This window comes from Nuphar pumila, chromosome 13 (genome assembly GCF_984573655.1).
Source record: "Nuphar pumila chromosome 13, dmNupPumi1.hap1.1, whole genome shotgun sequence".
In the NCBI taxonomy this organism is placed as follows: Eukaryota; Viridiplantae; Streptophyta; class Magnoliopsida; order Nymphaeales; family Nymphaeaceae; genus Nuphar; species Nuphar pumila.
In genome coordinates, this window is record NC_143261.1 from 96,310,864 (window position 1) to 96,324,259 (window position 13,396).

A 13,396-nucleotide genomic window follows, 5' to 3' on the forward strand; every position below is an offset into this window, starting at 1 on the left:
GCCCTGGCTCTGCCTGCCTTTCTTAGGGTCACTGTCCTGGTAGTGTAAAACTCCGTGGGCTTACCTTTTGCCCTTGGGAGTCGTCATGCTTTGGCTTGCTCAAGTTTGTGACCCACATGACATTTGAATCTAGATCGCCTGCCTAGCGGCTTAGGCCCCATCCCACTACGTCAAACCCCTTTTGAGAGCCTTTGGCGAGTCGCTTTGTTTTTATTTTTTTGATGAAAATTTGCAGTTGGTCATTCTTGTAGGTGTATATTCTTAGTTTAGAATATATTTTGTCACATGAAAGGGAAAATTCTATTTAGTGTCCTACCTTTGCCCCTAGTTTCAGTTGTGGAATCTGCCAAATAGAGGCATATCTTAACTCAGGTTAAATAATAAGTTAAATCACAATAATAACCTTCATACTCAATTGTTTAAAATATTTACCCTTTTCTTTTTTATGAGGATGATTTTTTTTTTTTGAAGAACAATATCGGAAACCAGGGAATCATGTTTTTCAATATGATGGATGTTGACCGAGGTGCATGCTTGACGGTTCCCATAAAACCTATAGTCCATTTCTGGAGTTTCAAAAAAGTGAGGTCCGTTCTTTTAATTAGAAGCAAAAAGTTGGCCCCTGAATGGAATTTTCTCCAACATGAAACGTGTTTAATAATGAAAAAGGCTCCAGCATGAGCGATCTTGGTGGGAAATGTGCGAATTTGGTGTAAATATTTGGAAAATCAGTCTGCCACTAAGATGAAACCGTCGAGCTGAGTTAATGCTAATATGTAATTCGTGGGTATGCATTTTCATGGGAGACTTAGAATGGACAATGGTTCCAATATTCCCTTTGATTTCCTGGTGGTTGGACATGGGCTCTGGAAAACTTACCTTTAGAGGTGCTTCTGTGAAATCCACAACTGCAATAGAAAGTGGTGAATTCTAGCAGCTCCCACTGGCTTGTTTGGATGAACCAGTTGTGGATCCACCAGTTCCCGCCTTATGCTGTTTGGGATGGAGTATGATCAGCTTGTGCCTTACTGAAAGAGACCACCTCTTCACAGTGTTTGTTGGTTTGAGGAACTGGCGCTGGCAAATGCTACGCTGGTTACTCTTTTTCTCATAATTCCCTACCTCCCAAACACAGTAGGGTGGATTTCGCAAAACCTCTCTGGTGACCTCCAATGAAGGGTTTCCAAACAAGAGAATTCTGTTGGCAGATGAAACAAATTCTTCATGCCCCTTTTGCTAAACTTATTTATGGTTATCTATGTTTGGTTTGAAACTTTTTTTTTCCACCAAAACATTGGAAACAAGAAAATCTCCTTCTCTCGAATGCAATAAAAAGTTCATTCTTTTTGGAGAATCGTTTTGAACATGAACAATTATATTTTAAACCCATAAAGACCTAGACGGGCACTAGCCTTTGGACAGAATACCGAGATTGATCTCCAATTAGAAAATATGACAAATCTGGCCAATTATTTTTTTTAATGATTTTGCCCTATTCTTGCCTGAATAATTAGCTGCCTTGGTTAAAACTATTTTTTAAAGTTTCTCACCTAAAAAATCAGGCGCCATGTAAGTTCTCGCCTGAAAAAAATCAGACACCATTTAAACAGGTGCCATGATAGGATCATTGGGCAAGTGGTTTTGATCAACGTGTCTGACCTTAGGCAACAAAAGGGCAAAAGTGTGAAGAAAAAAGTGAATTGGCTAGATGTGTCATATTTTTTTAGTTTGCTGCCAGTTTCAGTATTGTGCCAAAAGTTGATGCCATTTACTATTTTGAAATGACTTTTGGGGAAAAAACATTTATACTATTGGATCTGTATTTTGTCTTCTATGTTCTTTCTAAATGGAAAAATATTTTGATAAGGAATTATACCCTTAACTTTTTCATGCATTTGGTCATATTAGCCATTTTTGGCTTCTACGAATGTGGGAAAGTATCCTGAAGGCAGATTTCACTGGGGTATACATATCCTCGGAAAATTTTATAGAGTTGCAACTTTCCCAACATGATGATTAGAACACTGAACTTTTCCAGTAGGGGAACGTGCTCCAATATGCAACTATGGGCATTTCTACGTACGATCGGATGAGAATAAAGCACCCAAGTGTCTAGTGTCTTGTGAATAATGGAAAACCAAAGGACCTTTCTCATGAACCAAACTTCAGGTTTTACTACAAATGAACAATTACATTGGTTTGCCTCACTAACCAAAACTTCAGATTTTAGTAGTACAACACAACAGTTTAAATTAGTTTGAGCTCGGTGGTTAGGTGGTGCTTGGTAAGATTGTGTAACGCCATCTTGTCCGGGATCGGTTCCCGGAAGGATCATACCGATAGCTTACCTCATGGGTGTCTAGGGATGCAAATGGATCGAACCTTCTTTTTTTTTTTTACATGAAGAAACACCCTCAGGATTAGAGACCTAGCTGTACTGGCTTTGCCTACCGCACTGACGGTCGTTGTCCTAGCAGCGTAAAACTCCATGGGCTTGCTCCTTGCTCTCAAGGAGTCGCCATGCTTTGACTTGCGCAAGGGCTGACGCCCATGGAATTTGAACCACCTGCCTAGCGGCCTAGGTCCCATCCCACTATACCAATCCCCTTTGGGCCAAATGGATGGAACCTAGGACGGAGGTTTTGTAATTTTTGGCTGTCCCAAATCCAATTTGAATATGAATTCTCATGTATTTAGCTGTTCTGGATCTGAATCCTTATAAGGTGTCCTTGCAAACTAGGGCTCTCATTCTGGGTTTACTGTCTAGGACTAGAGGAACACCCACCAAGCCAGACCTGTTCCTTGGCAGGTTCCCCGTCATAAAAAAAGACAATAATTACATCTGTTTACAACATTGGTAAATGACCACGTTATTTGCAGTGTTGCTGCATGGTGAAGATGGTTACAATGTTCATTTCGAGAAATGTCAAGATGGATGGTTAGCAGTAGTGGAGCTGCATTTGCAACACCATGGCAAGACCTCAACCTGAGTATTTTTGTATACATTTTTAGTGAAAATTATATATTTCTTGTGCTTCCTAAATTATGTGGATTGGGTTTTGGCTTCCATGCTTCCATTATCTTGTCTGGAGATGTAACCTGAACCTGGGTGCAGTGGCAGAGCCAGGAAACTAAATTAGGGTGGACACTAATGCACAGTAAAAAAAATGCAAAAAAAACCCTTAAAATCTAATTAAATATTTATGTTATATAAAAATATTTAAATATAATACCTAAATCATAACAAATATCATTCATATGTATAATAATTTAAAAAACCCTAAAATTCTAAGTTTAGATCTACAATCAAGCATGCGAAATCAAGTTTAATGGTGATTAAAAATAAATAACAAATAAGTACCTAAATGTTAATTAGAACAAAATACAGAAACCCTGAAACCTAATGAAATATTAATGGTTCATGCTATTTAAAATAAATAAATAAATAACCTAAATCCTAAACAAACATCACTCTCATGTACGTGCTATTTGAAAAAAAGACAAACCCCAAAAATGTTAGGTTTCCAACTTAAATTAAGCGTGTAGAATAATGTTTAATGATGATTACAAAAAAGCAAAAATACCTAATTAAATATTCATCTCATTTAAAAAGCTAAAATCAAGCACCTAAATATTAATTGAAAAAAACAAAAAAATCTAAAACCTAATTAAATATTCATGCTATTTAAAAATAAATAAATATAAAACTTAAATCCTAACAAACATCATTCATATTTGTAATAATTAAAAAAAAACCATAAAATTTTAAGTTTATGACTAAAACCAAGTGGAATCAAGTTTAATGTTGATTGAAATGAAAAATACGAAAAATACCAAAATGCTAATTAAAAAAAAACACAAAAACCTTAAAACCTAATGAAAGATTCATAGTTTATGCTATTCCAAAAATAAAAACTAAATAAAACCCTAAATTCTAAAGAAACACCATTCACATATATACCCTAATTGGAAAAACATAAAACTTAATTAAATATTCATGGTATAAAAAAACTATAGGTTTTGTTTAGTGGGAACCAGCTTCTGGATAGATGGAATCTGACTTGTATATAGGTTTTTGGGGTTATCCAAAATCAATGGCTATGAAGGTGCCAATTTTTCCTGACTCATAAAAATATGTTTTTCACCGAAAAATATGATCCAAGAATCGATTCTCACTAAATCGAGCATGCTAAACACATCTAACGGTTCATATCTATCATAAAACACTTAAAACCTATGGGGAAGAACGAGAAATGGGGCCTAATATGTTCAATTCTCTCTCTATATATATAGTAATGTGTTTCTTAGGTGCCCTCTTTTTCGTTAGGTCTCGTTAGGCTCCTTCAAAAATCATAGTTTTAATTATTTTTTACACTTAGTGGAAACCAGCTTCTTGGATCACCCAAATCTGATCTGTATACACGTTTTTTCAGTTATCCAAAATCAATGGCCATGAAGGTATCAGTTTTTATTGGCTCATAAAAACATGTTTTTTGTCAAAAATAAAAAATAAAAATCCAAGAGTAGATTCACACCAAATCATTCATGCTAAACACATCTAATGGTTCGATCTATGCATAATAGGGCAGAACGAGGGCCAAGCCTGATATGTTTAGTTCTCATATGTATATATACAAGCTCTCTCGAGTCGAGCGAACACAAAGTGTTCAAACTTGACTATTTGGTAAGTCAAAACAATATCCGATTATAATCAATTTCAGATATGGTTTTGATCTTTTGCTACTGAATCCTAAAAATATCTAATTTTGACAAATAACCAAATTTGTTTACATGTAAAAAAAGCGGATATGATATGAGCTTATCACCATTCGAATCCGATTAGCCAACATCCAATTAATCGAATATGGTACTGGCCACATCCGATCCGAATCCAATCCATTTACATCCCTTACAAACATTGTTCTCCAGTTTCTTTGGCATTTTATTTAATAAGTGAATTTCTAAACATTAGAATGACAATAAATTTATTTCATTAAAAAAGAATATCACTAAATTTCTCATTAATTAACCAACTTGGGTCCCCCAAGTGGTAGCAGACTTGGGGAGAAAGTGCATGTACCTTTCACTGATGGGCTCTGTAAGGGCTTGGGTGTCGGTAGGGGTGGTAATTTATGACATAACCCGCCAACCCGCTTCTTAGGCGGGGTTGGGTTTGGCTTAAACGGGCTCGTGTCGTAAACAGGCCGACCCGCTTAACCCGTTTATTAAACGAGTTGGGTTCGTGTTAAGGGTATGCCAACCCGCCAACCCGTTTAACAAATGGATTAGGCGGGCAGGTCATGTCATTGATCCAAAACCCAAAAAAAACACCTCAGCGTCATCCTACCCTAAACCTTGTGCATTTAACTGCCCCCTTTTGCGTCTCTCTCTCACTCTTTCTCATAGAACGATCACCTCCGCTAGATGCCCTCTATCCCCCTTGCCCTTCCCTAGTTGCACCCCTAACCCTAACCCCAACCATCGTAGACCCTCCATCGTCGTCCTATGCAGGTCGCGATGGCTCGAGTTGGAGACCCTCAAGGCTAAGCCAGCCCCCGTCTTCTCCACCGTTCGATCCTTCGCTCCTGCCACCATCGCTAACCACGGTTCGGGCTTCGACTTTCTCGGCTGCGCTGTCTTGGGGCTCGGTGACCATGTCACTGTCGTCGTCGACTATCCCGACCGTATCGCGATCGCCACGTCGCGGTCGCCGCCGTCCACAACTGCACGGGGATCGCGGCGATGGTAGCCCTCTGAGCCATCAGTGTTCGGTCCGTCGGCATCTCGGTCTCGCTTGAGAAGGGGCTCCCTCTCGACAGCGGCCTCGGCTCGAGCGCGGCCAGCAGCACCGCCGCCACCTTTGCCGTGAACGCCCTCTTCGACAGTCGACTCTTCGGCCTCAACATCATCCTCGCCAATCCATTTACCCGAACCCGACCCACCAACCTGCCCGCTAACCCATTTATTAAACGGGTTAACTGTGTCGTGTGGGGTTACCTGTTTAATAAACGGGTCAGGTTTGTGTTGAGGTATGCTGACCCGTCGACCTGCCACGCCGACCCGATTGCCACGGTCCCATCCGGAGATTAAGAGAACTACGTCATAACAAAATAAAATTCTTATTAATTACATAATAAAAATGTGTAATGTCCACATTATACTGAAAAAGCTTGCCTTACATTGCGGTACGGTTGCGTTGGTGGATGTTACATCACTGTTTTCAATCCAAGGCTGTTGTTTTTTATAACCCCAAGAAACTGTACCCAATTTGAAGACCTGGTCGCACTGGATCAGCCTGCCATACCTACGATCACCTTGCCGGCCCCGAGACTAGGACCCTGTCCCCCGGGCTGCTTCCTATTCAATTGAGTGGTCATGCAAGGAATTAGATTCAGTGTGTGTGTGCCATTTCCCTCGCACCATGCTGCCAGATGTCACAAACCTTGATATCAGGATTTTCTCGGTGAATAATTTAGAGATAAATTAAAAGTTTTAGTTTTCAGCAAAAATATTAATAAATGAAAAATATAAATTAAATTGGCACTTTGCTTTGAAAAATAAAAAAATGCTCTTAAACTTTGTTATTGTTAATAAAAAAAAGTCCCAATAAATTTATGTCGAAAACTAAAATACGACCTTAACATTATATTAAACATTTTTTTTTTCACATCTCTTTCAAACTTCAAACCGTATTTTCTATAAGTGGAAACAATTTGAAGTAGCATGATGGCAATAATGATCTAAAACTAAAAACGAGGGGAAAAAATATCAGATCAAAACCCAATTTAACATTCATAAGGTTTGTAAAACTAAGTTGGGAAATAAGGCCAAAAATATGTTCTAATTATTGAAGGGTAAAATAGTAAAATATATTCATACTAATGCAAGATAATTTAGTAGTAACTGCAACTAATAAAGTTTTTTATCTGGTCCACCAAAAACAAAGCTTCGGTGTCTTTTTGAAAAAATTACACACTCAGCTGATTTTTTTAATTTGCCAAACGGTGATGCCAATTTGGAAATTTCTCAAGATATAAAATTTAAAATATATTAATAATATGACAAATAAAAAAAATTAAAAGTGGTGTTGATCAGAGAAATATCAAGTTAATATCGTTATATTTTCAAGATAAGAGTTGTTTAGAAAAATTCATGATATTTTCAAGATTTTATTGAAGTAGGAAATATCTGTGTGCAAAATAGCCAAAGGGGATCTTACAGAAACAAACTTACAAATTTTGGGCGGCATATTATCAATCAGGACACGATTAAGAACAACAATAGATGCAAGTCTGTCAAAGTTCTCAGACCCAGATCTGAACCAAATCCGACCCGTATTTTCTCTCTCTTTTTATTTTTATGATGAATAAACTCTCACCAAGAACCGGGTCACTAGCGGGCCTGCCTCACTGCAAGGTAAACTCCGGGTTGGAGACACGACCACCCAGCCTTACGTGCCCCCAACCGTGTAAAAGCAACAGCAGCCTCATGTGACAGCGGGGTTCGATCCTTGGTCTTCAAAATGACTCAGGACCCCGCTTACCACATGGGATACTACCTCGGTGGTTCCGACCCATATTCTCAGTCAGACAAGTACACATCCAAATCCGGGTTGGATTCACAACAACCATCCTGGGGTCCAGCTGAGAATCGGGTTGCACTTGGCTCTCATTTCATCTTTCCCAAGTTAAAGTGGATAGATTTTTGCCCAATTTTCATGGATTAAATACCCAGAAACTCGCACCATAGATCTGGGACTTTTACCACGATACCTGAGTTGGATCAAAATCTTGAACCGGATCCATTTATTTTAAAAAATCGGATCCAGTTTCCGATCAATCATGACCTGACCCAGATCTGACCCGTTATGAACATATCTTTCTAGATCCAATTCTGAATCCAAAATACAAATAGTAGATCCGATGAAGTAATGTTGAATGCAAATCTGAAATACATGTGGTAATACTGGATCCGAAAAAATAGAAAAAACTATTTACATGTAAAAAATGCAACCGGGTCGTATTCTGATTGGGAACAATTCCAGATCTGACTTGAAATGATGATCAAGCAATCCGATTGAACAGATCGGAATCCAATCCGAATTAACATCCGTATTTTACTTAAAAGATCCAACCGGAAAGAACATGTCGGACTCGGATCGGATATCCGATCGATCCATTTGCAGCCCTAAGATTCGGTAGGAACAATTTTGTAAAATTACACGATTTGAAGGGTATAATAATCATTTTTCACAGTACCACCTTTGCAATAAATGCGACCCTTTTGCCTTTTTGGTTTTCGGTTTCTCTCTCTCTCTCTCTCACGTGCCTATATAAAAGGCGTAAGGCGGGAAGATTTCGCGTCAAGGTGGGCGATCAATTCGAAGAAGGGAAAGCAGATGTAGAAATATGGCTTTTCTCGACGATTTCTTAGCTCGTAAGATCCCTCTTTCCCTCTCCATCGATGTCTTGTCCCTTCGTTTTTCTCTCGAGTAACCCTAAATTCCATGCCCTAGAATTCTACTTGATTTCAAAATCTACGGTGGATATGGTCTCGTCTTGCTGAGTTCGTGCGGGTTTCCTTTTCCGTTTCGTCTCTCGATGCCCTAGCACGAGATTTCTGTTTGAAACCCTGGGAATTCTTGTTACAATTCTGTGAAAATTTCTGCGATTGCTTATTTGAATGGGTTCGTTGACTTCCTGATTTGTATCGGCAGGTCTTTTGTTGAATTTCGTAGTTACTTGATACATTCTTCTTATTTTAGTTTGTAATCTTTCCTTTTTGTGCTTGATCCTAGGAATTTTTGTTGCGATTCTGTGGAAAATGTGAATAATGTGATTCGCTGCGTGCAATTGCTTATTTGAATTAGTTCGTGAACTTCGTGGTTTGTATCAGCGGATATTTTCTGTATTTTTGTGTTCGCTTGATGTGTTTTCTCGTGTTCTTGTCATGTTGCTCTTATGACTTCCTCTCTTTTTCGTTTTCTTCTTTGTTTATTTCTTTTGATTCTTTACTTTTCCTATTTGATGGGATTGGCGGAACTGAAGATCGGCTCTCGTGGTTGGTTTCTGGATGTGATTTTAGTGCCATGCTTTCCCCAAAAGATTATCTGGTAAATGATGTCATTTGAAAACGACAAATTCAATTGAATTTTGATGGTCTCTTAAAAGTAGAATGAATGATTTGTAACGCAGAAAGCAAGTTTTTTAGAAAACGATGCATAATTGCAAGATGATTTCAGAAAGTTGGAAGGGTTCGTGAACAAGTGGAATTACATATATTTGAAAACGTCGTTGTTGGTTTGTCATAAGCTTCTTCATGTATTCATTTCTGTGAGTGCCTCATGTATGTGCATGTGCCTCTGTGTCATTGTTTTACGGGGCATGTTAGCATCAGGATCATTTTGCTCTTTCTTCCATTCTTGAAGTGTTATTATGAGCCTGAGCATATAACAGCATAGTCGTGTAAACTGTAAAGTGCAAGACTGTTGGCTTCAATAGAAATGGTAATTAACCAATGAAAGCCTGCAGCTTTGAGTTTCCTTTGTCATAGTTAATCCATTTTTTAGGCATGGATGGTGTTTTTCATTCATGAGGTGAATCTGCCTCTTCAGTCCACTCCATGTCTATGGCCTTTTTTGGTGTTGATTCACTAATTTCCTTCAAGTTTAATGTCTTCTATGTATTTCTGGTTGAAACTTTCATGATAAAAACTCAATATGTTGGTTGGAAAAGTTACAATTGTAAAAGTTGAATTGTTTGGAAGTTAAGGCTGTGAAAGAAACATGGGGAAATGGAAGAGGAGATTTTTAAGACTGCAATATATGTTAGCCTGTATAAAACTTCCCCTGTATCTGTTTGTTGCCTGACTTCTTGACTTAGTTCCGAGTATATCTTTTTGATCACAAATGGCAGCCATTATTCTTTAACATACTTCTACATCTGTATATTCTCCAATGTTCACACCTTATCTGTTATTGCTGTGGGAATTTCAGATTCCTAGAAGAAAGAACTACTATGAGAACAGTATGTGTAGTATAAGAGAAAAAATAGTGCTTGTCTATTCCTCTGTGTGATACATATGCATATATGTAGTTATCTCCATTTTTTCAACGCTTTAATTAACATTCTGTATGTTTGAAATTGTGCACAATGTCACTTCATCGTGGTTTTATGCAGGCATAGACTCTTTACCATATGATCTCTACTGCAAATACTCCTTGATGCAAAATTTGGATAACACTTTGCAAGGTATAATACAGTTGGTAAAGCCATTTATACTTTGTGAGTATGATGATTTATTGCAATGGTGTCATTGTGTTTTCTTCTGAGCTATTAAATGCTGATTTTTGCATTCTGATGGCTCCAAAAAATAACACAGTTAGATTCTTTGTCTTTGAAAATGCCAAAATAATTTATTTTTTGGAAATCATGATCTGACCATGTTTCCAACATATGATGCTTGTGGAATCGGGATGCCTTTATACTATCTGTTTTTATATGAGTGTTTTTTTTTTCCGTTGTCAGAATGTTATCAATTGGACTGTAATAATGACTGGCAAGCTTTAAGGTCATAATGGTGTCATAGTCATGGGAGTTCAATGCAATATTAGTATAACATAATGCAGTATTTACATTTTCCTTTATTTGTTTAACAAGTTTTTTTGGTACATCTTTCTCGCAGTGGTCAAAGTCCATGATCACTTTAAATAGTGCTCTTTTGTTCATAGAACAGATCATTGAATGAGCACTACACTCTGTCACCAATATCAGTGTTATTATGGAAATATTGCAATAAATACCGATACTTTTAGGTAGCCGACAATATCGAGAAAATCTCACGTTATTTTCAAAATATCTCTAAAACGAAAATATCGTGATATTTTTGCAATTTAAAAAAACTTATTTTTATATATTTTCAGTTCAGTTTTTTCCCTTTTTTTATGTTGTAATTTAAAAACTTGTTTCTTTATTCTTTTATAAGAAAAATAATAGAAAACCTATTCTTTCTTACTAATATTTATATTTTTCAATTTTTATTCTTCCGAGATTTTCCCGATGTTTTTTCACCTTTTGAAAATATCTTTGAGAAAAACCCTCGCTGAGAAATTACCATGAACAATACAGGTGACTATGACTCTACATCAGTGTTGTTAAAAGCACGCCTTGAGGTGCAAATGGCGCGCCTCAAGGCGTCGACCTAAGGCGTTCTTCATAAAAAAATATGTTTTTAGTATTTATTTTAGATTTTCTATTTATTATTTCTTGTTGCTTCATCAATAAAGCATTTTATTTATTTAATTGTATTTTTAGATATTTTTTATAATTTAATCATTACTTTTTTTCTAAGTTATATAATCAGTTTCATGTTAATCTTTCATATTTTTTAGTATTTATTTTAGATTTTTTAGTATTTTATTTTAGATTTTCTATTTCTTATTGCTTGTTGCTGCTTCATCAATAAGGCATTTATTTATTTATTTGTATTTTAGATATTTTTTATAGTTTTTTCTTTAGTTAAAAAAATAATTTGAGGCATACATTTTGCGATCAATTTCTCAGTTACTTTTATATGTTAATCTCCTATTTTTTTAGTATTTATTTTAGATTTTCTATTTCTTATTGCTTGTTGCTTCATCAACAAAGCAAATTATTTATTTATTTGTATTTTTAGATATCTTTTATAGTTTTTTTAAGTTTAATTTTTTTTTTAAGGCTTATGCTTTGCGATCAGTTTCTCAGTTACTTTTGCATGTTAATCTCATATTTTTAGTATTTATTTTAGATTTTGTATTTCTTATTGCTTGTTGTTTCATCAATAAAGCATTTTTTTTATTTATTTGTATTTTAAGATATTTTTTTATAGTTTTTTAAGTTTTCAAAAAAAAAAAAATGAGGCTTACGCCTCGCCTCAGTTTTTGGTGTAGCATCTCTCTACGCCTCAACGCTTTTCACAACATTGTTCTACATACATTTTGTAGAAGAGGAGTTCTGTTGCAACAAACTATTTAACACTTTGTTATCAAGTTTTTCAATGTAATAGGAGGAATGTCCCTTTGGCATTGAGGTTCAAATTCACAATTTAAACGTTGTTTGGTGACTGGTTTTAGTTCGCATATGCTCTTAAATATACTATTGATACACTCTTGCTGTATATGTAGCAACAGATGAAAATTTGGTAATGCACTTTTCAAGTGTACAAGTGCTTGCATAAGAAGTGTGAAGATGCTTCTGCTATGTCTTCCAGCCTTTGAGATGGTTAGCTGCTGTGTGTGTTTGGAAGCTGGTTTTGGTTGCCATATGCTCTTAAGTGTACTAGTGCCATTGTCGCACTGCATGTGTACAAACAAATGAAAAATTCAGAATTCACTTTTATAATTATAAGGTTGTGCTTGCACAAGAAATGTGAAGATGGTTCTGCTTATGTGCTATATTTTCCAGCCAATGAGATGGGTAGCTGCTGTGCATGTAGGATTGGTCCTTTGAACTGAGAAGTGTTCTATGTAAGTATGATACGAGCAAGGACTGTTTACATCAAGCGGTGTTGTGAAAAGCGTTGAGGCGTAGCGAGGCGCTCCACCAAAAACTGAGGTGAGGCGTAAAGCGTAAGCCTCAAATTTTTTTTGAAAACTTTAAAAAATTATAAAAATTATCTAAAAATACAAATAAATAAAAAATACTTTATTGATGAAGTAACAACCAATGAGAAATAGAAAATCTCAATTAAATACTAAAAAAATATGAGATTAACTGTAACGACCCCAACTCATACCCCTGAAAAGTGTATTTTTTTAAAATCAATTGTGGAAAGTTTCTCAGAAACCCGGGGCCTTTACAATTCCATTTCATATCCATAAAACCACAAGAGATCTTACACCCCATCTTTCAAACCAAACCCAAACTGAATCAACTTTATTAATTCAAGAATCCAATAGTAGGAGATAAGTGCAAAATAAAAGAATCAAAGTAAGCAAATGAGTAAGTGAAGGAGTAGAGCCACATTGTCTCTAAGTGATCTGTCCAACAGTCGTAATGCACTCGTAGCTCTCCCAGAAGCAAGTCCCGTAACTGGGTGTTAGAGGCTGCAAGATATAAAAATGTGGGTGTCAGAACCAACGATTCTGAGTGCAAGTCTCTCTAATGAAACAAATAAGTATAAAGAATATATATATGATTCATGCAATAATTTAAAGGGATACTACTAGAATAATTGAACCATATCAAGTAACCAGTAAGAATATTCATCATGCAACAAGATGCAATATCATGCAATTAATCTTACAGGACAAGTAGAGAAACAATTAAATAGTCTTGATCTAATGCATAATAGAAAAATGTATGATGTCAGTGTACATGCATGAATAATTTATTATCTTTAATCAATTTCTCTTTCATAT

General features: G+C 36.3%; 1 protein-coding gene across 1 annotated transcript in view; it reads left to right on the top strand.

Annotated features, from left to right (window-relative positions):
• Positions 1-8,347: 8,347 nt before the first annotated feature.
• The window catches only part of LOC149819319 (PHD finger protein ING1-like), a 34,301-nt gene continuing 29,252 nt past the window's right edge, over positions 8,348-13,396 (top strand). Inside the window, exons 1-2 of the mRNA XM_089985298.1 lie at positions 8,348-8,436; positions 10,179-10,250. Coding sequence (XP_089841424.1) covers positions 8,409-8,436; positions 10,179-10,250 — 100 coding nt within the window. The 5' untranslated portion in view covers positions 8,348-8,408. The remainder of the gene's footprint in view (positions 8,437-10,178; positions 10,251-13,396) is intronic.